Below are 25146 nucleotides of genomic sequence, written 5' to 3'. Positions count from 1 at the left end.
GTTCACAGAAGTATATGATGAATGTTAGTTCACACTAAAAAGTTTTTTTTTAATAATGTTTGCCCATAAACCCACACATCATAAGAATAATTAAAACATTTTGCATTTCGTATAAAGGGACATACCACATGGAAAAATACAATTATTTAAGTAATATGTCCAAATTTAATTCTGCTTTTTTTCTACCTTATGTTTTTCAAATTATAGATGATGTTATCATACATTTTCACTATTGGTGTGCAGATTTGCGACTTTACTGAGCCAGGCTAATCATCTTTTATGCTGGATGTTTTGGTTTCTTACACCATAACAGCAGTACAATCCTTGAAAAAAATAAAATGACTTTTGCATTGCACCATGCCAAACTCATTGAAAAAGGTTATGAAAATGTGGCTAACCAGTGCTTTTTAAGGATCTAGTGGATGAAAAAAAAAATTTGATTGGGCTATTGATTCCTCAAGGTATTGGTGAGTAGAATACACTTTCTAAACTTTATGAGCAGCATTTTATGATTGCCAGACACAATAAAATCAAGATAAGGTTCTTCCTGTGAGAAATTTCCTCACAAAACAAACTGGAACATTTTGCTAGCAATGCTCCGTTCTTCCTTTGCTTAATCCATCTATTTGCACAATCAGTTTGGTTATAACAATTAGGCTCTGATTGAAATGAGAGCTGTCCACAATTCATGCAGCCCAGTGACTGTCATGGTAATCTTCCAATCAATCTAGATGAATGTCTGTTGTAAAGATCTATTATTTGTGTTGAGATACATTTGAGTTCTTTAATGCCCCTAATTTGGCAGCCTCTGTCCATGTCATTCTTGAGTGAATTTTGTTTCCCATTGTTTAGATCGGACAGATACAGCACACCATGAATCAGTGGGTCAAACGAAAGAAAGATTTGATGAACTCAAGAGCCTAAACCATTTGCTTTCTGCTGAAAACCAGAACATTACAATTGAACTTAAAGAATTGAAAAAGCAAGTCAAGGGATTGCGACAGAAACTAAAAGAACTAGGAGATGAAAACAGAAGGCTTGAAGAAGATGGAGTAAAAACACACAGGGAAGGTAATCATTTACTACAAAAAGATTCAGTTAATGATGCTGCCTAAATTCAAAATATTTTAAAATTGCTTAGAAACCAGAGTAACAAAATTACTATTTTTTAAAATATTTTCTATATTATTTTTATTGCCATCACTTTTTTAAAATATTATTTCTATGTATATTTAACACTGTCTTTTGTGCAACAAAAAAGAAAGATGGCTGAAAGAGAAGAAAAATAAAAAGAGGTAGGAAAGAGGTGACGTCGGAAATTGCAAATATTTAGGGTAGGAAAGTTAATGGATTGTGTCACATAAAACTGCTTTAATCTCCACATGCTTAAGTCATTTGTACTTGAACCTTGAGTAATGAAAGAAGAATATGTGTTGCAGTGATTTCTCAGTTTATTGTGTTTAACTCTGAGCAATAAGTGTAGGTGGCCTATGCAAACTGAGACATATGATGCAAAATATGTAGTCTACCAGATTTCTTTTTTATCTGTTAGCCTAGGGAACATAGTGCTGTTGGTTAGTACATTAATATTATTCACCATGACTAGGAGCGTTAGTCTAATTGTCACTTTTATGCTGCACATTAGTCCACCATCCAATAACTCTTGCCTTCTAGTTTTGACTGTCTCATTCTTATTGTGCATCTGAACATTGCTTGTAGCACTAGAAACTAAACAGTGGTTTCCTAGGGATCCCTCAAAAAGTACCTGCAATGTATATACGGAAATTCAATCCAAATATAGGCATACTAATTCAGCAACCATTCCTAATTACAAGTTCTTAAAATAGTCATTGAGTACACATTAGGACACATTTAAGGCTGAATAATGATTATATTTAAGTCATGTTGCCCTTCAATAGACACCTTATATGAAGTTCCAATGAAAACAGTGTTTACAAATAACAGAGGGTGTGTGTTGTTCTCACAACACTGTGCATATAAACATGGTAAAGTGAATATATTCTAGCAAGTTCAAAAAGCCATTAATGGCCAGGCTGAAAGCAGTTGTAAGACACAGCAAGTGATCCTAGTTGTCCATGAGATATACTGTGAATAAAGTTTAGTCCTGGTATTTAAATGTTGCAGTTTTGACCCTCTTGGAGTATACAGTCATGTGCCTGAGCAGGACAAAGTAAATTGTGCTGCCCCAGTTATAAACAAACTGTGTAAATGTGTAGGTTATTGTAACAATAAATGATTATTGAATAAAAAGAGAAGAGACGGAAGCTTAGTCTTTTCCTGATCTCAAACAGTTACTTTAGCACAGTGGTTCCCCAACTGTGCGCCGTGTCTCCCTGGGGAGCTGTCAAACCTAGACAGGGGAGCCACACACCGAGCACTTGAATGCATTTAACCCCTTCCATGCCCATGACGGAACGGTTCCGTCATGAGCATCGGTTGCGCTGTGCTCATGACGGAACCGTTCTGTCATGGCCCCGCCCGCGCTCGAACCCTTCAGCACCGCGGGGGAATTCCCGCCGCGCTGAAGGGGTTAATGTTAAAGGGTCTGTTGGCTTCAGTTAAACTAATTAGACTGAAACGCATGATGTTGATGATTTGTAAGTGACATGCCTAAAGCTTGAAACGTAGTGCTTAATTGATGGCATGTTGAGGGAGATGACATCCATATTTCACTGAATCCCCACATTCCAACACTCCCAAAGTAAGATGCCTAATTTATTTTGTTAGACTCTTTAATAGTTTTGTTTTTTTCCAAATGCATTTTAGACCAATGCAAGTTATCAGGAAAGTACAGTTGTCCTGTCCATTAAACACAATAAGGGGCCAATTACAATGTCAGTCGGAAACTCTTCCGAGTGAATCTGGTTCGGAATGGTTTCCGACCGAATTGGGTTCTGCGAGTCCGACCAACCGATTACGATTCTTCCCAACATCATTCGGTTGGACTCGCAGTGACTTCAATGGGAGCCTGTGTTCCAAACGAGAACACAGGCTCCCATTGAAAAAAGGGGTGGTTGGGGAAAGCCTTGCACCCTTTGGCAGGCACCTCATGGTGCCTGCTACTCTGTGCATGGTTGGAAAGAGGGGTCCCATGGGGACCCCCACGATTTCCAACCAGAGGCCTACGGGTGAAGGGGGTCCTGCTATAGGCCTCCAAAGTCAGATTCCGACAGCCATTTTGTGTCCGGCAAACCAGTTTGGACCGGCTGTCCGAATCGGTCATCATAATCGCTCAGTCGGAAATCGTGTCCATAGAGCTGTACGATTCGGCTCCGAATGACTCGGGCTTTCCGTATGCTGTCCGTAACCGAATCGGACCGCCTGAACCGTTTCCCTGCAACGTAATCGGTCAGTTGGAAATGTATCCGATTCGGTCGGAAACATAGGTTCCGAATCGGATTTAGAGAATTCGAATCTCGTTCGGAGCCTTTCCGACCAACATCGCAATCTGAGTATTATTAAGTATTGACATCTGTACTTGAACCATAGATACTTTATTTATTTATTTATTTATAGAGTGCGACATTCATCCCAGGGGATATCAAGGCGCTGATAGCAAGAAAGAGGGTATTAGGCTGCTGGAACAGGCAGGAAGGTGTTAGTTTTTTAGGGAACAGATGAGTTTTCAATTTTTTACTGAACTCCAGATAGTTGGATGTGAGTCGTAGGTCTGTGGGGAGATCGTTCCATTTCTTGGCTGCCAGGTATGCGAAGGAGCGTCCTCCGGACCTTACTTTCTTTATACGTTTTGTTCTGGCTAGTGCTAGATATGAAGACCGCAGGTTCCTTGTAGGGACATAGAACTCGATTCTCCCCTGTAGTATTTTAGGGCCATTTTGGAATAGTACTCTGTGAGCGTGGCTGAGCAATTTGAAAAGAGCTCTTTGGCGCATAGGAAGCCAATGCAGGTCTTTCATGCACTTTGATGCTGAGCTTAGTCTGTTTTTATTGCATACTAGCTTGGCTGCGGCATTTTGGAGCACCTGTAACTGCGTGAAGAGAGACTCATTCATGCCCACAAATAGAGCGTTGCCATAGTCAAGCTGACTCATAAGCAAGCCCTGCGTGACTGTTCTTCTACAGTCTAGTGGGATCCAAGGAAAAAGCCTGTGTAGCAATTTCAAGGTGGCAAAACACTTGCCACAAAGGGCCTGCACATGGTCCTTCATTGATAAGGTATCATCTATGAGGATACCCACATTTTTTGCACAATGCTTAGGGATTGGAGCAGCCCGAGTGTTTGTGGCCACCATGTGGCGTCCCAAATCCACTTGGTGCCTCCAAAAAGCAGGATTTCTGTTTTCCCTGCGTTTAGTTTCAGGCAGTGCTTCTGCATCCACTGTGCCATTTCTGAGACAGTTATGTAGCTTTATTTTGGTGGCTTCAGGTCTTTCTTCGAGAGCCACCATTAGCTGTGTTTCGTCTGCATAGGAGCAAATGCCAATACCCCATTTTCTGCTGATTTCCGCCAGGGATGAAACGTAGGTGTTAAATAAAGTGGGGCTTAGCGATGCTCCCTGTGGAACACCACAGCCAATGATATTGGGTTTGGATTGGAACTGACCTAGTCGGACCATTTGTGTTCGGTTGTTGAGAAACGAGCCAAGCCATTTCAGTGATGTGGAGTGGATTCCCTTTTTATAAAGGGTTTCCAGCAGTCTATTATGGGAGACCGTGTCGAATGTTGCCGACAGGTCCAAAAGTATCAGAGCTATGGCTCCTCCCTGGTCGGTACAGGACCTGATGTTATCCGATACTGCCAGTAGTGTTGCCTCAGTGCTGTTGGTAGCCCTGAAGCCCGTCTGTGAGGGGTCCAGTAGGTCATTAGATTCAAGATAATTAGATAATTGTTGTTCACCAATTTCTCCAGTACTTTAGATAGGTATGGGAGTTGGGAGATTGGGCGGTAGTTTTCGTGATTGAGAATGTCTGCTCCTGCCTTTTTTAACAGAGGAGTTATTACTGCCTGTTTCCAAATATCTGGGAAGGTGGCAGTGTTGAGTGAGTTATTGAGGAGCTGGGTAACATATGGGCATAGGCTGTCCGAGCAAAAATGAAGTGTGGGCAGGGATCCAGGGGGGATCCTGACTTAACTTCGCCCATTGCATTCAGAACCTCAGGTTCCGTGAGGGAAGCGAATTTGCTCATTTCAGACATTGCTTCTGGGTGCGGAGTCTGGAATTTCTGACTCGTGATATCTATTTCCGTAGTAGGATTAAAAGTGGAGTATATTTGGCAAATTTTGTCCGAAAAGAAATTACTAATTTTTTCGCAGGATTCTACAGACGGGGGGAATAGTTTGGGACATGCTGGTTGGATTGCTAAGTTCTTTCGCTATTTTATATACTTCTAGTACACATTTCTTTCAGTACACACATTTCCAGACAGGCGGGCTCTCTCCTTGAGCATAGGGAAGTAAAACACCATATACAGCATATTGCCAACATTTGGAAGCAAGAGGGGCGTTTAAAAAAACTAAATCTGAGGAATTTATTTTACTTGCATTGATTTGGAGCCAATTTAGGGAGGAGACAGCAAATATAAAGCTGTATGTGGTTTTAAAAAATCGTGAGTCACCCTGCTGAGACGGATGCTTTGGCACGTATGACATGGGTAGAAATGGAGGTGCATGCAAATATTCTTCAAGCGCAGAAACGCTTTGGGAATAGGGCCTACATGCATAGGGGTGCTATCTAGCACTATAAGTGGGTTGAAAAAGTTTGAGGGTACTCTGAAAAAGGCATGGGCAAAGAAGTGTAACTAGGAATATTTTATTAGAGGCGCCCCCTTAGTAATACGAAACACCCTTCGTATATGATTATAATACCTTCATCAGCCTCATTCCAATTATTTTCAAGAAGAAAAATGCAAGTACTAACAAGGCCATGTTTACATTGCACCCACCTACCCAAAAAAAAGTAACAGTGGGGAGCCTCGAGCAGTGGCCAATGGGTCAAGGGAGACGCGGGTCCAAAGAGTTTGGGAACCTCTGCTTTAGCATGATAATTACCTTCCTTCCCTCAGACCTATGTGTATGATGTTGTATTCTCAGTAGATATTTTGAACAACCTGGATCAATAGCTATGTCTAACAATTGTAATAAGCTTTGGTATTGTTGGTTTTGTGCACTTGTTTATATATATTAATTGTAATCATGTTTGTATGCACTGCATAGGGAGCACTGCCCTCACCCCCTTTCTTTGTAATTGAAAATATATTATTCATTGAAGAATAACAAGATTAAAATAAAATCATTATTCTCCCTTATATGTGTCCTAGTGTGGATTTAAGTGACTATATTTTAGCATTTGTAATTATTTATAAATTTGGTTGTTACATCAGATTGTATATATTTAGATTAGACCCCATATATGCATTGGATGTTATTGGGTGAATCCACTGGCCTTCAATCAGTGCCTAATTTGTGAAAATAATCAGTGCCAGTCCAAATGTTGTTTATTAGGTGGCTGAGCATGCAGAGGGTGTGAGCTGGGTGATGGGGTGTTGTGCCTTGCCTTCTTCATCTGTCAGTTGACGTCCCAGCTGTACATTTGGATTGGTAGGACAGCTGCATGCACAACATCCAGGAAAAACAACCATAGCACTTTTTTATTTACATAATGGCTTGTAGAAATAGAAGGGTGATAAATTATAAACTATAACTGTATTGGCTGTTTTCTTTCCTTTGTGGATATATTAAAAGCCTTCTCAAATATCCGTCACTGCTGGTGAATTACGGTGTCTGCAGCCAGGGACTGGGACAATGTGAGAGGTCATAAAAAATCCTCAGAACCTGAAATAGGTGCTTGTTATGTCCACCGCAAAAAAAGAACAAGGCGACGGATGGAATCCTTGAGTTATTCACAGCCACATCCCAGTCTATTGTTTTTCTGCCCACCATGCCACCTTAGTTTGGACCCAGCCATATGTAAATCAGTCATGACCCTGCTCCTCATGGGAACAGTCCAGCCCGAACTGCCAAACCAGGTTCTCCCTAAACCAGAACAGAAGAAACCTAGGACCGGTTTTTCCCTAAATAGGGCTCTTCAGCCAGGTATAGCTTGGTTCCATTGGCATAGTCAATCAATTAATCAGGGATTTACAGAGCGCACTATTCACCCGTGAGGGTCTCAAGGCGCCGGGGGGGAGGGTGGGATTCGGGCAGCTCCGTTCATTCAAAAAGCCAGGTCTTGAGGCTGTTCCTGAATGCTTGCTTGCAGTGTGGGGCTTTGTGTGATGCTGAGGGGGAGTTTGTTCCAGGTCTTTGCCGCAATGTAGGAGAAGGATCTGCCTCCCGTTCTAGCTCTATGGATGCAGTGGATCTCGGCCAAGGCTAGGTCAGTTGAGGTTTCTCTTGGGGGTGTAGAAAGAGATTCTTTCATTGAGGAATTGGGGTCCGGTGTTTTGGAGGGCAATGTAGGCATGTGTGAGCAGATGGAGGTCACTCTTTTTCGACGGGGAGCCAGTGGAGGTCTTGTAGGTGCTGGGTGATGTGGTCTTGTCGTGGGATGCTGAGGACGAATCTGGCTGCGGCGTTCTGGACGATCTGGAGTTTGTGGAGTAGAGATTTGTTGATTCTGGCATCCAGCCTACTGGTGATGAGTGCATGGGTGATGGTCTTCCTGGATTCGGGGGTATCCATTTGAAGGTCTTGCAGAGTATACGGAGGGTGGTGAAGCATGTTTAGGATACATCGTTGATCTGCCTTCTTCATGGTGAGGGGGGAATCTGGAAGAAACACGTTAGTTAGATTCCTCACCTTAGAATATCCCCAGGCGTCCGACTGGATCCGGAAAGATTTTTGTCGCAATACCCCTTGCGCGTCGCTAGGCGTCGTCTGCGGCTCCGCGTCCGTCGTTGGCGTCGTGCGCCAGAATGACGTCGTCGGAGTACTTAAACGCCACCCTCGCGCGCTGACGTCAGTTCTTCTTTTTTCCTCGCCAGTAAGCGCCGATCCGGGAAGAGCTTACCCCTAGTCATTTTTTAACTAACTTTTGGACTCTTTTTGGTCTATCGACTCGACTCTGGTGCCGGTAGGATGCCTGGTTTTAAGGCCTGTGACGCTTGTCATCGCCTGATGTCGGTGACGGATCACCATCGCCGGTGCCTTTACTGCCTGGGGGCCGACCACGACGCAGAGTCGTGCCCCGACTGTCAGGCCTTGACATCGAAAGCTAGGCGGGAGCGGTCCCATAAGCTTCTCGAGCTTCGTCACTCGGCTCCGCGCCGCGCCGCTCTCGGTCCCGGTCCAGGAGGAGGTCCAAGGACCGATCGCGGAGCCACAGCCATCGTCATCGCTCGTCAGGGTCTTCGGGTAAGTCGAAGCACTCAAAGAAGTCCAAGAGACGACATCGCTCTTCGGACTCCCCTCGCCGGTCGCGCGACTTGACCGAGGGTCAGGGTGGTCCCACCCCCGCGGCTCCGTCAGTGCCACAGGAGCCGCATCCGTCCCCATACCCGCCGGTCCCTGGGACTGATGCGACTTCGGCGGAAGTCAGTGCCTTCCTCTCGGCCATGAGGGGCTTGGCTCCGCCGTCGACGCCTGTAGGCGCGCCTTTGGGCCCCGCAGGTTCGACTGGGCAACCTCGCGTGCCGGCGGCTCTGGCCCCGGCGCCGTCGACGGCGCCAGCCCCGACGCCGCAGGTCCCCGAGGGATCCGCTGCCGGCGCCGATTGGTGAACGCTTCATCTACTGCCCGGCTCCGATCGTTCCTCCTGTTTATCGGGAATCGGATGACGAGGGCGACTGGGATGGGTATGATGACCCTATGGCCGCTCAGGCCCAACTTTCTCAGGACTGGGCAGAGGAATTGGGGGATGCCAGCGGTCTGGATACCTTTCCGGACGCTGGTTTCATCTCTCCTCCGACTGTGGCCTCGGAGGAGGGTGCAGCCTTCTCAGTGGTGCTGCGCAAGGCGGCCGAAGCCCTAGGGCTGGAGTTGCCTGCTGTGGCCGTGAGGACTAACGTCCTCACTGAGGTCCTTCAACCGACAGCAAGCTCCACTGAGCCTCTGCTGCCGTTTAATGAGGCCCTCATTGACGTTCTGCAGGGCACTTGGTCCAAGCCCTCCACAGTCCCTCCTGTGGACCTGAACGTTGCCCGGCGCCACCGCCCTGCTCCGGGCGACCCCAGTTTCCTCTCCCAACACCCCACCCCGAGAGTCTGGTTATCCAGGCCTCAACCTCCCAATCCTCCTTCCCGTCCGCTCCTCCCGATCAGGAATTCAAGAGGCTGGAGCAGTTTGGCAAGAAACTGTTCTCGTCCCTGAGTTTGGGACTGCGGTCTTTAAATACCGCTAGCCTTTTGGACCGTTATTCCCACTCTCTGTGGGATACGGTGGAGGACGTGCTGCCCTTGTGTTCGGTGGAGGCCCGGACACGACTCACTCAAGCTCTTGAAGACGGTCGAGATGCAGCGCGGCATGCCATACGGTGTGGACTTGACACCACGGACTCGCTGGGTCGGGCGATTTCCACCACGGTGGCGCTTCAGCGTCACGCCTGGCTGAGGTCCACGTCATTTTCGGGGGATGTCCAGAGTTCCCTCATGGACATGCCCTTTGATGGCACTCGCCTTTTTGGTGAGAAGGCGGACAGTGCGCTGGCTCGGTTCAAGGACTCCCGGGCCACGGCCAAGTCCTTGGGTCTTTCGGCCCCGCGACCGCAAACTTCCGCCTTTCGGCCCTTTCGTGGCCAAGGAAGGGGCGCCTCCTCACGTCCGCCTAGCCACCGGCCGCAGAACCAACCTGCACGCGGTCGCGGACGTGGATTCCGCCGAGGCGGTACTGGAGGTCAACGTGCCGGTCAGTCCACATCCACCCCGGCAGCCTCCGCCTCAAAGCCCTCCTAGTCCGAGCTTTCGGGCCCATTCAACGCCAGTGGGCGGCAGAGTTCGCCATCACCTGCTCCACTGGCGCTCCATCACGTCGGACAGGTGGGTCCTGCAAATCGTCCGAAGGGGCTACTCCCTCCCCTTCGAGACGACCCCTCCAGCCATGCCACTGCTGAACCACCGTATGTCGGGGGATCATTTGCATCTTCTACGAGAGGAAGTTTCGGCCCTCTTGGCCAAAGAGGCCGTCGATCGCGTTCCTGGTGCAGAAGTAGGTCGTGGTTGTTATTCCCACTACTTTCTGGTTCCCAAGACGGGCAAAGGGGGCCTACGCCCGATCTTGGACCTCAGGAGCGTCAACACCTTCCTCCGGAATGACCGGTTCAAGATGCTCACTTTAGCTCAGGATCTGGCTGCCCTAGACACTGGAGACTGGATGGTAGCGTTGGACATACAGGACGCTTATTTTCGCATCCCCGTCCTGCCGGCCCACCGGCGTTACCTGCGGTTCACGGTGGGTCAGGAGCACTACCAGTTCACCGTGCTCCCCTTCGGCCTCACCAGTGCCCCTCGGGTGTTCACGAAAGTGATGGCGGTGGTCGCAGCTCATCTGCGCAGATCGGGGGTTCCAGTCTTCCCCTATCTCGACGACTGGCTGTTGAAGGCGGGCTCGCCCCAGCAAGTCGTCTCCCACCTCCAGACTACGGCCAACCTCCTGCACTCGCTGGGGTTCTCCATCAATGTGCCGAAGTCGCACCTGAGTCCCTCCCAGAAGCTCCTTTTCATCGGAGCGGTTCTCGATTCGGCGCAGTTCCAGGTCTATCCGAGGGAACAGCGGGTCCGGGACATTCAGGCCCTGATTTCCATCTTCCGGCCTTTGTCCTGGGTTTCGGTCAGGTTGGTGCTGCGGATTCTGGGGCTGATGGCCTCCTGCATCCTGTTGGTACGTCACGCCAGGTGACGGATGCGGGCTCTGCAGTGGGACCTGAAGTTTCAGTGGGCCCAGCATCGCGGCAACCCATCCGACCATGTCCTGATCTCGGAGGGCACTGCGAACCAGCTGCAGTGGTGGCTCACGAATCGCGATTGGGTCAGCGGCAGACCCCTCTCCCTACCCCAACCGGAGCATGTCGTAGTGACGGATGCGTCCCTCCTGGGATGGGGGGGACATATGGGAGAGGCGGAGACTCGGCTCCATATCAACCTCTTGGAGCTGAGGGCGATCCGACTTGCACTAAAAGCCTTCCTTCCCTCTGTCCGGGGAAGTGTCGTGCAGGTGTTCACGGACAACACCACCGCCATGTGGTATTGCAACAAACAGGGCGGGGTGTGGTCGTGGACCCTTTGTCAGGAGGCTCTGCGCCTCTGGACATGGCTGGAACACCAGGGCATCACCCTGGTGGTTCAACATCTGGCGGGCTCTCTGAACGCCAGAGCAGACGAACTCAGCCGCCGGTGCATGATGGTTCACGAATGGCGTCTGAACTCAGACGTGGCGCAAGGTCTCTTTCTGCAGTGGGGAGAGCCTTGGTTAGATCTATTCGCCACCGAAGAGAACGCGTGTGAGAAGTTGGCCTGATATATGATGTCACTAGTTATAGTGTACACCCTGTATCAGTCCAAACAACCCTTATGGTGATTGGTTGTAAAGTCAACCTTATAGACCAGTTATCCTAGTGGTAGCATGGACAAGAGCAGTCTTAGGCTAAACTCTGTATGGCATGTGAAGCCAGCTGTTATACCATTTGCAATCCCTTGAATACCAAATGAAAGGACACCACAACAGATATATATAAAAATAGAATGTATTTATTCTGGTCAAAATACCCTCAGCACTCTTTATGAGATTCGAGGTAAGTACAACACAGTCTTATTTAAGCATACATAAGTCACACAGGTAAGTAATACAGTTAGGCCCTAGGGGCCACGCAAACCATATACTAAGTAAGTGGTATAAGGACCACTGTCACGAACACAGGTTAGGCCTGGGCCTAGGGAATCGCTGGGGCTACACTATACTACCAGTTACTAGGCAGTGGGAGGCCCACGGGATTCAGGTGCAGAGTGGAAACACTCACGCGTAATGCGTTAAAGTCGATAGAAATAGTGGTGTTTAGAAATAAAGAGTTTTAGGACACTTCGGAAAGAGCTAGGAGTTAGAGACTTGGAAACTAGACCCTAGGATAATCAATACCCTTGTGAGCACCGGAGTACTCAGTTTACCTAGCCCACGGGCTGCGGATGCATAGGTGTGAACTTGCGTCGGGTTTCGTCGTCGACTCCTATGGATGCCTGAAGAAAAGGTGCTGACAGGCAGTCAGTGAAGAGTGTCCAGTGGATTCCAAGGTTGGAATCAAGAAGGAGGGTACCTGCAAGCAGAGGAGACAGAGTCTAGGTCACCAGCCAGGAGCTGGGAAGGAACCAGGAAGGAACCAGGCGATGTCGTGAAGATGCAGGTGAAGAGGTGAAGCTTGTCGCAGCAGCCACGGGTACCAGGAGGCGTAGAGGACAACCAGAACCAGGAGGCGAGCTGTCCCACGCGGGCTCTTGCTGTTGGCGGCGTCGTTGTCGAGTTCGGACCCAACAAGCCTTGGCAAGCGCAACCCACGCAGGATGAAGGATTCGCTTCTGTTGCAGACCAGGAAGACCTGAGGTGCTTCTCTTTCGCAGGGAAGCAAGGGCCAGTCTGGAGGAGCCAAACCAGCGGTGGAAAGTTAAGAGTTCGTCGTCACTGAGGCCACTAGCCAACGGGCCAGTAACCGGACAGGCACGCCGAGCAGGGAAATGCAGAAGGGCCCCACGCAGAACTCATGGAGTGTGGAGGGCTGATCTTCGGTGCAGATGGTGCTCGGGGTTGGGGCTTCTCAATCCCCAGAGCACAACTTCGAGGATGCCTCAGAAGCTGCGCTGGAAGCTAGAAGCCAATTTTCCCAGGTAGCCGGTCCCACGTCTCTCGTCGCCTCCACGGATCTCAGCTTTGCTGTGGATGTGGATCAGGGTCGGAGAAGTCTGGAAGTCAAGGCACTGGTCGGGCTCTGCAGTCAGTTCCTCGTAGAACTTGGGCAAAGCAAACGGCAGGTCGCTTGGTGGTGCCTGTTTGCACAGGGTGGCCACTCCTTGGCCACAAGGGAGATTCTTCAGTCTTCTTCCGTAGTCGAATGTCGAAGGTCCAGAGTTTCTGTTCAAGTTGCAGTTTTTCAGGATAATCCAAAGTCCTAGGGACTCAGCTCCCACTCTTATACTAATCTGGGGGGCTGGGTTACCTGCTAGGTCCCTCCTATGGGTGGGACCAGGGAGGGGGGTGGTTACACCCCCTTCCCTTTGTCCAGTTTCGCGCCAGGACTGGGGCTGGAGTGCCCCAGCACCGGTTTGAACCGGACCATGCATGGGACACCTTGTGTGCCCCAGGCAGTGTCTCGTTTCTTTCATCCCTCCCTGCCCCAATACACTAAGTCCTGTCTAGGGTGGTGCTAGCACCTCCCAAGGCAGGAAACCTATTGTCCAAGCCTCCCTCGCTGGAAGGACTCCCAGCAGCAGGAGGTCAGACTTGTGTCTGTGGCAGCAGCATCCATTTTGTGATGCTGGGGCTCTGGTTAACTTTAACCGGGTAGTAGGTCTTCAACATGTCTTCTCCCTCTAGAAGGGGGGAATACTATCTTCATTGCCAGAAATGGTGTGGGGGTAGCATTCCAAAGTGTTAGACACCTTACACGACATGTTTTGATAAAGCCAAACCATAGTTACCATAACGGCGAGGATTATAAGGCACTTTAAGAGTATATGGGAGGCGATATCATAGAACAGCTATAAGGACATGGTTCCGAAAGCTGCAGACAGGCTCAGCTCATGCTAGAGCACCATCTCACATGTTACCAAGCACTCTGCCTTCAGGATTGTTAAGGCCTGCCATAGGAGTGACTGAAAGGTACCCATGTGTCTATATATAAGGCAGGTATAGAATACTATACCTAAGCAAGGGGTGATTACACTACCTTGCCCCAGCTGAGTGATCAGCCAGTTGTGTCATGATGGGAGGCCAGCCAGGGGTGGCATAATACATGCTGCAGCCCCTGGTAGGCCTAGGGTACACCCATGCCCTGGGTACCTAAGGTACACTGTACAGGGCCCTATAGGGTGATCCTTACCAATTGGGTTATGTACCTAAAGTACATAGTGTGAATTTAGAGAGAGAACTGCTGGGCTGTGGGTCTGATTAGCAGGCCCACAGCCACATCTAAGTCGAAAACCAGTGAAGCAAAAGCAAAAAGTGGGGGTGACCATAGGAAGCAGACCCTACTCTCCTACAACGCGCAATGTCAGCAGTTCTGCGCGTTGGAATTTCCAAGGTGTCACTCGCTCGGAGACGCTTTTCGTCGCGAGTGGAGTTGCGGTCTGTTGTACGCCTTTCCGCCTATACCACTTCTGCCCAGAGTGCTGAAGAAGATCAGGCGCGACCGGGCCCAAGTCATCTTGGTGGCTCCAGATTGGGCACGAAGGTACTGGTATCCCGAGCTACTCAGTATGTCCATCGATCCCCCGATACGACTGCCTCTTCAGGAGGACCTTCTGTGCAAGCAGCAGGGGACGGTCCTCCACCCGAACCTGTCCAGCCTCAATCTCCATGCGTGGAGATTGAGCGGCGGCAGTTGATGCCATTTGACTTGCCTCCTGAAGTCTGTGATGTCATTCTGGCAGCCAGGCGTCCCTCCACAAAGACGGTATACGCCTGCCGGTGGAACAAATTTGTGGCATGGTGCACAGCAAAGGCTGTGGATCCCCTTTCTGCCCCTCTTTCTGAGGTTCTCCTCTTTCTTCTTTCTTTGGCCCAGCAGGGCTCTGCTCTGGGCACCTTGAAGGGTTATCTTGCTGCAATCTCTGCTTTCTTAAGGCTTCCTGATCAGCCTTCTCTTTTCAAGTCCCCTGTTGTCTCCCGTTTTCTCAAGGGCATTATTCATATGTTCCCTCCTGTTCCATTCGTAATGCCTCAGTGGGACTTGAACCTTGTTCTTACTTTTCTGATGTGCGCTCCCTTTGAGACCCTTCACAACTGTCCACTTCATCTACTGACTCTGAAAACTGCCTTCCTGGTGGCTATCACCTCCGCTAGGCGGGTGAGTGAGCTCCAGGCTCTGTCAGCTAAGCCTCCCTTCCTTTCGGTTCATCCGGATAAGGTTGTCCTCCGGACCCGTCCTTCTTTCCTTCCTAAAGTTGTGACTCCCTTTCACATCGGGCAATCTATCACGCTGCCCATCTTCGTTCCGCCTCCGCATCCTTCAAAAGATGAAGAGAGGCTCCACCGTCTGGACCCAAAACGCGCGCTGTCATTTTATTTGGCCCGCACAAACCAGTTCCGGGTGGACGACCAACTTTTTGTTGGATATGTAGGTGCGCAGAAGGATAAAGCTGTGCACAAGCGGACGATCTCGCGATGGGTCGTGTTGTGCATTAAACTCTGCTATTCTTTGGCGAAAAAGGACCCTCCTGTTGGGCTGCGAGCCCATTCCACCCGGGCCACAGCGGCGAAAACTGCCCTGGGACTGGGAGTTCCCTTACAGGACATCTGTCAGGCGGCGACGTGGGCTTCACTGCACACGTTCGCCAAGCACTATTGTCTGGACAGCCAAGTCCGGAGAGATGGCCAATTTGGCCGTTCTGTTCTCCAGGACTTTCTGGTGTGATCTTGGTTCGCAGGCCCACCTCCGGGGTTGGTATTGCTGGGGTATCTATTCTAAGGTGAGGAATCTAACTAACGTGTTTCTTTCAGATAAATAAGTTACTTGCCTTCGGTAACGATGTATCTGTAAGAAACATTAGTTAGTGTCAGCTGGCACCCCGGATGCTCACTAACCTCAGAAGCCGGATACAGCAGGAGCGATCCACGACGCTAGAGTCCTCTCTCCCCCGAGAACGGTATTACCTACGAGGACTCCAGAAACCCTCTATAAGCAACACCACCCCGGGGGAAAAGGAGGGAAGAAGGATAACAGGGGAAGGGCTGCGGCGACTACGTGGAACCTGCACTCACGACACCCACTCCTGTGGAGAGAGAGAAGGGACAGTTGAGTCACCGGATCCCACACCTCAGGGAGAACACAAGTACAGAGAGGGTGATGTCCCCAGCACACACACTCCGACGGTTGTACGTATCGCCCAAGCAGTCTCACACAGTACAGGGTACTCACGACTCAGCTGGTGCAGGAGAGGACGTGGAAGGAGTCCATCCCAGTCGTAGTCACCACGGGAAAGGAGGCGGGCCGCTCTCCGAGCCTTTCAAGCGGCTCCAAGCGCAGGATCAGCCCACAGGACGGGCTCACGGCTGCGGCGTTGTACAGGCGCTCTCTGAGCCTTTCAATCGGCTCCAAGCGGGAGGGGGGAGAAGGGTCTTGAGGGAGATAAGCAGCTCCCGAGGTGGAGAGAGACTCAGGTCAGGCCTCTAGTCACGCCGGGGCCCCTCGGGTAGAGCGCGCTTCAGTGATGCCCGGAAATGAAGCGTCGCGGCGTACCCCTCGGTGTCACGGGTCCCAGCGGAGCGCCTTCGAGCGCTAAGGCCGTCCGTGCCGGAATTCAGCGGGATAGAGATAGGTCCCTGCTCAGGAAGCAGGGAAGCAGGGAAACTCGGGAGATAAGGAAATGCGAGGTCCGTTACCTCGCGGAACGCCAGGTGGAACTTGATTGACAAGCCCCCGGCCTTCCGTGTACGAGGCTTTTGTACTGCCTCCGGAAGTGCGCTTGCGCGGTCGCTAGAGGTGATGGGTATTGTAGTTCCATACCTCTCCGCCCCCAGCGCCGCTCGGAGCGTCGCGATTCCGCTCAACGGCGAAGTCTGACAGAACCCCCCGGCAAGGGCCGGCGTCTCGACGGGCCTCCGGGTTTTGTAGGATGAGCCGCGTGGTAGCGGCGTAGCAACACAGGGCAATGCAAATTGGCCAGAGGTTCCCAGGACCTCTCCTCGGGTCCATAACCCTTCCAATCGATCAAGTAGTGTAGCCTACCCCTGATGTACCTGGAATCTAATACCCCTTTAACTTCGTACTCCTCCCCGCCGTCTAAAAGTAGGGGCCGAGGAATAGGGGGGAGTCTCGTGAGAGGGAGGCACGGTTTTAGCAGAGAGACGTGGAACACTGGGTGTATGTGCCATGCCGGTGGGAGTGTCAGTTTCATGGCTACAGGGTTCACTACTTTTACAATGGAGTACGGGCCCACGTATTTTGGTTTCAGGCGGGTGTTCCCCTTTATTCGTAGGTGTCTCGTATCTAACCACACCTTGTCTCCTACTACGTAGGCCGGCTCAGGGGTTCTTCTTTTGTTTGCGTAGTGTTTGTCTCGTTCTTGCGCTGTTTCCAGTTGGTTCTTTGCGGTCTGTAATACTTTTTTCAGGTGCGAGTGATGTTCTTGGATAGACGGGTGCTTAGTTTGTGCAGGCCATTCAAAGGGCAACATGTTTGGATGGTACCCTGTTAAACAGAAGAAGGGGGAGCATCCCAGCGAAGAGTGTTCGGCATTATTGTAGGCGAATTCCGCCATCCATAGCAGCGTACACCATTCCTCCTCGTGGAGCAACGTGAAGCATCTGAGGTATTGCTCCAACGTCTGGTTCAGCCTCTCCTTCTTGCCGTCAGTTTGAGGGTGGTAGCTAGTGGAGAGACGGGCGTCCACCTTCATGACTTGACACAAGGCCTTCCAGAACCGCGACGTGAACTGCGTTCCCCTGTCAGTAATGAGAACCGCGGGGATTCCATGGCTTCGTACGATATGTTGTAAGAACTGCTGGGCTAGGCCCGCCGCTGAAGGGAGTTTCTCCATGGCAATGAAATGGCCCATCTTAGTCAAGTGGTCTATGACGACCAGGATGGTAGTCATTCCCCTACTGGGGGGCATATCCACTATAAAATCCATAGACCGAGTGTGCCACGGAGCTGGAGGGATTGGGATAGGTTGGAGCAATCCGCTCGGTCGTTGGTGCTGAGACTTCCCTTGCGTGCATATGGCACATCCTGCTACGTAGGCCGCAGTGTCTGTAGATAATGAAGGCCACCAAAAATGGCGCTTCATTGCCATCGCGGTTTTATGTACTCCCAGATGTCCTCCCAAGGTCGAGTCGTGAACCCATCTCAAGGCTTGTTGCTGTAGGGAAGAAGTCGGCAGATATAAGCGTTCGTCCTGATATAAGAGACGCTGTTTGGAGGACCGATGTAATGGGTCTTCAGCTACCCATGTTACTTCATCGGTTCCTGAGGTTTGGTGTCGCACTTCGTCTATGAAGTCGGGTGTAGTGGCTGCTGCCGTCCTCATAGCTGGGAATGATGCCGCCTTCAAGATAAGGGGGTTGTCTGTGGCGGGCGCAGGGCTCGTAGTGAAGGGATGTTGGGGCCGGGACAGCGCATCGGCCTTTCCGTTCTGTGGCCCAGGACGATATTTGATTACGAAGTCGTAATCTGAGAAAAACAACGACCAGCGTAGTTGTCTGGGGGTCAGGGCTCTGGCAGTTTTTAAGAATAGGAGATTCCGATGGTCCGTATAGATTTCTACGGTGTGTCTTGCGCCGAGCAAATGATGACGCCACTCTTCACACCCTCTTTTTATGGCCAGAAGCTCCTTATCCATTATACTGTAGTTCACCTCACAGGGAGATAGTTTTTTGGAAAAGAACGCAACGGGGTGCAACTGTCCGGTTTCTGGATGTCTCTGTGACAGAATGCCCCCTATTGCATATTGGGAGGCGTCGGTTTCGACCATAAAGGGACGTGTGGCGTCCGGATGTCGGAGCACTGGGGCGGTGGTGAAGCAGACCTTCAATGTCTGAAAGGCTTGTTCTGCTGCGGCGGTCCACTCGAAGGAGGCACCTTTCCTCAGAAGAAGGGTTAATGGTTGTATAATACCAGAAAAGTTCTTTATAAAGCGGCGATAAAAATTCGCGAAGCCCAAGAAGCTTTGTAGGGCTTTCACATTGGTAGGCGATTCCCACTGGGTAATAGCCCACGTTTTCTTATCGTCCATGCACAATCCGTCGGGACCGATGACGTATCCCAAAAATTCCACCTCCGAAACGTGGAACAGACACTTCTCCAGTTTGGCGTATAGCGCAAACTTTTGCAGGCGCTCCAGCACCGCCGCCACGTGCTTCACATGTTCTTCCTTGGACGCAGAGTACACCAAGATGTCATCGATGTACACGATGCATGATACGTCCAAGAGGCCCCTCAGTACTTCATCCATGAAGTACTGGAACGCGGCGGGGGCGTTGCACAGACCAAAGGGCATTACCGTATATTCGAACAAGCCGAATTTGGTCCGGAAGGCGGTCTTCCACTCGTCGCCGCGTCTTACCCGCACCAAATGATAGGCTCCCCTGAGGTCCAGTTTGGTGAATATGGTCGCGGTTTTCAGTTGGTCTAGAAGAACAGGGATCAACGGCAGGGGATATCGGTTCTTTATAGTGACCTTGTTGATCGCCCTGTAGTCGATGCAGGCCCGTAACCCGCCCTCTTTCCTCGGAATGAAGAAGATCGGAGAGGAGGCAGGCGAAGAAGATGGACGTATGAACCCAGAGGAAAGCATGTCGTCAAGATAACTCTGGAGGTACGAGGTTTCGGCTTCAGTGAGGGCGTAGATCCTACTGCAGGGTATGCTGGCTCCTGCCTCTAGCTCGATAACGCAATCGTAGTCTCTGTGCGGAGGTAATTTTTTGGCCTCTTGCGTGTCAAAGACAGTCTTGTATCTTTCGTATACACTTGGCAGCTCTGTGATTGGACTTACACATGGCTGCTTGCATGTGCTGGCTAGGAACCCCGCGGAACCTCCACTTTGGGGCGAGGTCCAGACTCGTTCTGCGGTGCAGTGTTCTTGGCAGAACGAAGAATTCAAAGTCACGGTGCGTGCAGTCCACCTCACCAAGGGATCATGGAGAGTCAGCCAGGGCATTCCTAGTATGAGCTTGAAATGGGGTGCGTCAATCAGGTCAAATCGTATCTGTTCGAAGTGATTCAACCCTATTTGCATCACGAGGGGCTTAGTGTGAAAACACACAGGACCCGAGGTCAGAGCCGATCCGTCCACTGCCTTCACCTTCTCTGGAATCTCCTTTTGATCACAGGGTATGGCTAGTTCCTTGGCGTATTGTTGGTCTATAAAATTACCGGTGGCGCCGGAATCCAGTAGGGCGTGGACAACCACAGATATGTCATGAGGCAAGTTCAGCAAGACACACACATTCATGTGGGCGACTGAGGGTTTGATTGTATTGGCTGCAGCCGGGAAGACCTCTTCACTTCTAGGCCTCAAACAAGCGGTCCTCATCTTATTTGGGCTCGTCAGTTTCCCAGGTCCTTGGTCGTGTAATCCACTACGGACACGGTCTTAAGCCCAGGGCTGCCTGTAGTTGCGTTCTTAGATCGACTTCGGCATTCTTTGATGAAGTGGCCTGGTTTGCCGCAATACAAGCAGAGTTTCTGAGTTCTCCTTTTCTCTCTTTCTGCTTGACTCAGAGCAGAGGACCTCGGATGCCACCGATCTGCATGGGCTCGGTCCCGTCCCCTTGGGAAGGCCTTTCCTCAGGAACCGAGCGGGGCCGGATGGGAATGAACCTGGTATCGCTGCGATTCTTGTCCCCTTTCCGCTCTTGAAGCCGGTGGTCTAATTGGACGGTTAAGTCGATTAATTCTTCACAAGTGGCCGGCATTTGTACCACTTGGGCCAGAACGTCCTTGAGTTCGCTTCTCAACCCTTGATAGAATAAGGATGTTCTCTTTTCCATCGGCCAGTCCGTTTCTACCAAGAGCCGGTTGAAGGAGGTAATGTAAGTCAGTAGGTCCTGAGACCCTTGTTTCAGGGTAAGGAGTTCTTTATCCAACGACATTTGATGTGCCTTGCGATCAAACAGCCTTCGCATCTCCACACAGAAGGCCGGGAAGTTGTACAGAACAGGGTCGTCCCGTTCGATCAACGGGAAGGACCAGCTAGCAGCGTTGCCTCCTAAGTAAGACATGACAAAGGCCGTTTTTGCCTGGTCATTCGGAAAGACAGTCGGTTTGCACAAGAAATGGAGCCTACATTGGCCCATAAAGATGCCATACTTCATTGGGTCCCCAAAGAATCGTTCAGGAGGGGCAAGGGGAAGCTGCATAGGCTGAATGATTTGAACCGGGGGAGAACCGGATTGTTGAGGTGTAGAGGACGCGTGATGCGGGAAGACCCCGGTGCTAGGTGATCCCCCGCCGGCAGCCTGGGCACCCCCATCCGCTACATGAGTTTGAGTTCTTGCTGGCGGAGGCAGGGTCCAGTCTCTAATATAGGAACCCCCTTTTTTCTCGGCTGGAGGGTGACGGGACAGGCAGGCTACCTCTCTCCTCATGGTGCCCATCTCATTCTTAAGCTCCAGATTCTCCACCCTGAAGGCGTCTACTTCTACTCGAAGCGCGTTCAAGGTATCTAACATAGTGGCCAGGACGGTAGCGGTATCCATCGATCAGGCTGTAGTTATCCGTGGGCTTGTCAATCTGTCAGCTGGCACCCCGGATGCTCACTAACCTCAGAAGCCGGATACAGCAGGAGCGATCCACGACGCTAGAGTCCTCTCTCCCCCGAGAACGGTATTACCTACGAGGACTCCAGAAACCCTCTATAAGCAACACCACCCCGGGGGAAAAGGAGGGAAGAAGGATAACAGGGGAAGGGCTGAGGCGACTACGTGGAACCTGCACTCACGACACCCACTCCTGTGGAGAGAGAGAAGGGACAGTTGAGTCACCGGATCCCACACCTCAGGGAGAACACAAGTACAGAGAGGGTGATGTCCCCAGCACACACACTCCGACGGTTGTCCGTATCACCCAAGCAGTCTCACACAGTACAGGGTACTCACGACTCAGCTGGTGCAGGAGAGGACGTGGAAGGAGTCCATCCCAGTCGTAGTCACCACGGGAAAGGAGGCGGGCCGCTCTCCGAGCCTTTCAAGCGGCTCCAAGCGCAGGATCAGCCCACAGGACGGGCTCACGGCTGCGGCGTTGTACAGGCGCTCTCCGAGCCTTTCAATCGGCTCCAAGCGGGAGGGGGGAGAAGGGTCTTGAGGGAGATAAGCAGCTCCCGAGGTGGAGAGAGACTCAGGTCAGGCCTCTAGTCACGGCGGGGCCCCTCGGGTAGAGCGCGCTTCAGTGATGCCCGGAAATGAAGCGTCGCGGCGTACCCCTCGGTGTCACGGGTCCCAGCGGAGCGCCTTCGAGCGCTAAGGCCGTCCGTGCCGGAATTCAGCAGGATAGAGATAGGTCCCTGCTCAGGAAGCAGGGAAGCAGGGAAACTCGGGAGATAAGGAAATGCGAGGTCCGTTACCTCGCGGAACGCCAGGTGGAACTTGATTGACAAGCCCCCGGCCTTCCGTGTACGAGGCTTTTGTACTGCCTCCGGAAGTGCGCTCGCGCGGTCGCTAGGGGTGATGGGTATTGTAGTTCCATACCTCTCCGCCCCCAGCGCCGCTCGGAGCGTCGCGATTCCGCTCAACGGCGAAGTCTGACAGTTAGTTAGATTCCTCACCGACCCACCCAGCCTCCCCGTTCTGCGAACCGACATCTAGGGTTAAGGTTCTCCCTTTCAGGGCCCTAGATTTTTTGGCACCAGTGTCGGTCTCTTGCATGGCTCAGCGCCCCTGGCGTGGAAAGCTATGTACAAGAACTGACGTCAGCGCGCGAGGGCGGCGTCTAAGTACTCCGACGTCATTCCGGCGCACGACGCCGACGACGGACGCAGAGCCGCAGACGACGCCTAGCGACGCGCAAGGGGTATTGCTACAAAAACCTTTCCGGATCCAGTCTGACGCCTGGGGATATTCTAAGGTGAGGAATCTAACTAATGTTTCTTACAGATACATCGTTACCAAAGGTAAGTAACTTGTTCGTCGAGTATGATGCCGAGGTTTTGGACGTAGCCCGTGGGAGTGGGAGGGTTGCCTAGGGTGGGGGGCCACGAGGTGTCGGTCCATGCGGAGGGGGTAGATCCGAGGATGAGGACTTCCGTTTTCCCCGAGTTGAGCTTCAGGCAGCTGCTGCTCATCCAAGTTGCAACATCCTTGCTGGAAGTTGTGCCTGGTGATGTCAGGTTCCTTGGTGAGGGAGAGGATGAGCTGGGTGTTATCGGCGTAGGATACTATGCTGAGTCCATGTTCTCTGACGATGATTGCGAGGGGGCCATGTAGATATTGAAGAGCGTGGGGCTGTGGGAGGATCCTTGGCGTACTCCGCATCTGATCGCTGTGGGTTCGGAGAGGAAGAGCAGGATTGATTGTTTGAGTTCAGCGGGCGAGGTAGGAGCGGATCCAGTCGTGGGCAGTTCCCTGTCTGCCGGCATCATGGAGTCTGGCTAGTTTTGCGGTGGGAGACAGTGTCGAAGGCAGCTGACAGGTCTAGTAGAATGAGGGCTGCAGTGTGGCCTTGGTCGAGGAGTGTGCGATTGTCATCCGTGGTGGCTAGGAGGGCGGTCTTGTTGCTGTGGTTGCTGCGGAAGTCGGATTGAGATGTGTCGAGGATGCTGTTGGATTCTATGAAGTTCGTTAGCTGGATGTTAACTGTCTTCTCTGTGACTTTGGTGGAGGAGGGAGATGGGCCTGTAGTTCTTGAGATCCGTCGGGTCTGTGGAGGGCTTCTTGAGGAGGGGTTTGACTTTTGCGCATTTCCAGTCATCGGGGAACATACCTGTTTTGAGAGTGCAGTAGATAGTTAATTGAAGTTCTGGTGCGATGACAGAGATGGCCCTGTGGAAGATGTGCGGTGGGCAGGGGTCAGTGGATGCTCCAGAGTGTATGCTCCTCATGGCTTTTGCGGTGTCTTCTGTGGTGACAGGGGTCCAGGCGAGGATTGTCGGCTGGGTGGAATTGCTGGTGGGAGGTTTCGGGTCGGTGCCTTGGTTCTGTTCGTCAAAGTTGTCATAGAGAGTCCTGATCTTGTGGTGAAAGAAAGAGGCGAGTTTGTTGCAGAGGTCCTGGCGAGGGAGAGACATCAGAGGTTTTGCTAGGGGGTCTGGTGAATTCTGGTTTGATGTTGAAGAGTTCTTTGGAGTTGCGCAGGTTGGAGAGGATTCTGTCCTGGATGAAGTTCCTCTTCGTAGATCTGATGAGTTCGTTGTGTGCTGTAGTGGCGGTCCTGTAGGTCGTGCGTACTACCGGGGTTTTGCTGGTCCTCCATGCTTTCTCGAGTCGTCGGTACGGGCGCATGGATTATCTGAGGTCTGTCCGTGGTGAACCAGGTGGCTTTCGTAGTGTGTTGTCTATCAGAATTCTGGCGGGGTGCTTGCATGTTGGCGCAGTCGGCGATCCATTTGTGGAGTTCGTTTGCTGCAGAGTTGGCGTCATTTGTGATGGGGGAGGAGCGTGGCTGAGGGTGGAGGTGAGGTGCTCTTCGGTGATCTTGCTCCAGTTGCTGTGCGGGGGCGTGGCTTTGGCTTGTGTGTGGTGGGTTGCGTGGTGTGGCTGAAGCGAATGTTGATTTCTCCGGCGAAGATGGGGTCAAGGGTGTGTCCTCCTTTGTGGGTGGGGGTGGTGACGAGTTGCTTCAGTCCAACGTTGGCAGGGTTGTCTAGGAGAACGGTGGAGTTGGGGTCGCTGAGGATATCAAGGTGGAAATTCAGGTCTCCGAGCAGTACGTAGGCCGTGGACGAGAGGGCGCTGGGCGCGATATAGTCTGCGATGGCGTTAATGTCCGTGAGGTCTGTAGGCGAGTGCTTCTCGTAGAGTTGTTCTGGGGTTGACCTGGATCTGGAAGTGGATGTTACCCATAGGGGCGAGGAGTCGTTCGAGATGGAGGTTGCCAGTCGGAGGGAGCTTTTGTGGAGGATGGTGAGGCCTCCTCCAGGGTGGTGGGGTGGTCTTTCCTCTGGATCTTGTACCCGTTGGGGATGGCGGTTGTGATGTCTGTTGTGGAGCTGGCATTGGTCGTGGTCTCTGTGAGGAAGATGACGTTCGGCGAGAGGGTATTGAGGAGGTCCCAGATTTCTATTGCGTGTCTGTGCTGGGAGCGTATGTTGAGAAGGATGCAGTTCAGGGGTTTGTGTGCGCTTGCGTACGGTAGGGTGGTGGTAGCTGTCAAGGTCCGGCGCCTGGGACCCACGTCTGGGCATACCTGAAACACTTAGGAATGATTCAGTGAGGGTCCACGCATGCTGAAAGCTTACAAACCTCTGGATTACACCATATGTCATCAGTGAGCACGAACTTGCAGAGCAATCTTGATGGCCTTAATGTCTAGTAAAGACCGGTTGTTAATATGCATTTTACAAGAAATAAAGCAGTCTGATCTCATTTTTTGTTTTTTT

The 25146-nt window shown here is 51.3% G+C and overlaps 1 protein-coding gene across 1 annotated transcript in view; it reads left to right on the top strand.

Moving 5' to 3' along the window:
* Positions 1-25146, top strand: part of CEP89 (centrosomal protein 89) — a 1352699-nt gene that overhangs the window by 322068 nt on the left and 1005485 nt on the right. Inside the window, exon 8 of the mRNA XM_085638793.1 lies at positions 853-1071. Within this exon, the coding sequence (XP_085494919.1) occupies positions 853-1071 (219 nt within the window). The remainder of the gene's footprint in view (positions 1-852; positions 1072-25146) is intronic.

Source organism: Triturus cristatus, chromosome 12 (assembly GCF_964204655.1).
Source record: "Triturus cristatus chromosome 12, aTriCri1.1, whole genome shotgun sequence".
Lineage (NCBI taxonomy): Eukaryota > Metazoa > Chordata > Amphibia > Caudata > Salamandridae > Triturus > Triturus cristatus.
Note: the sequence above shows the minus strand (reverse complement) of the source record. Positions and strands in the feature narration are given on the sequence as shown.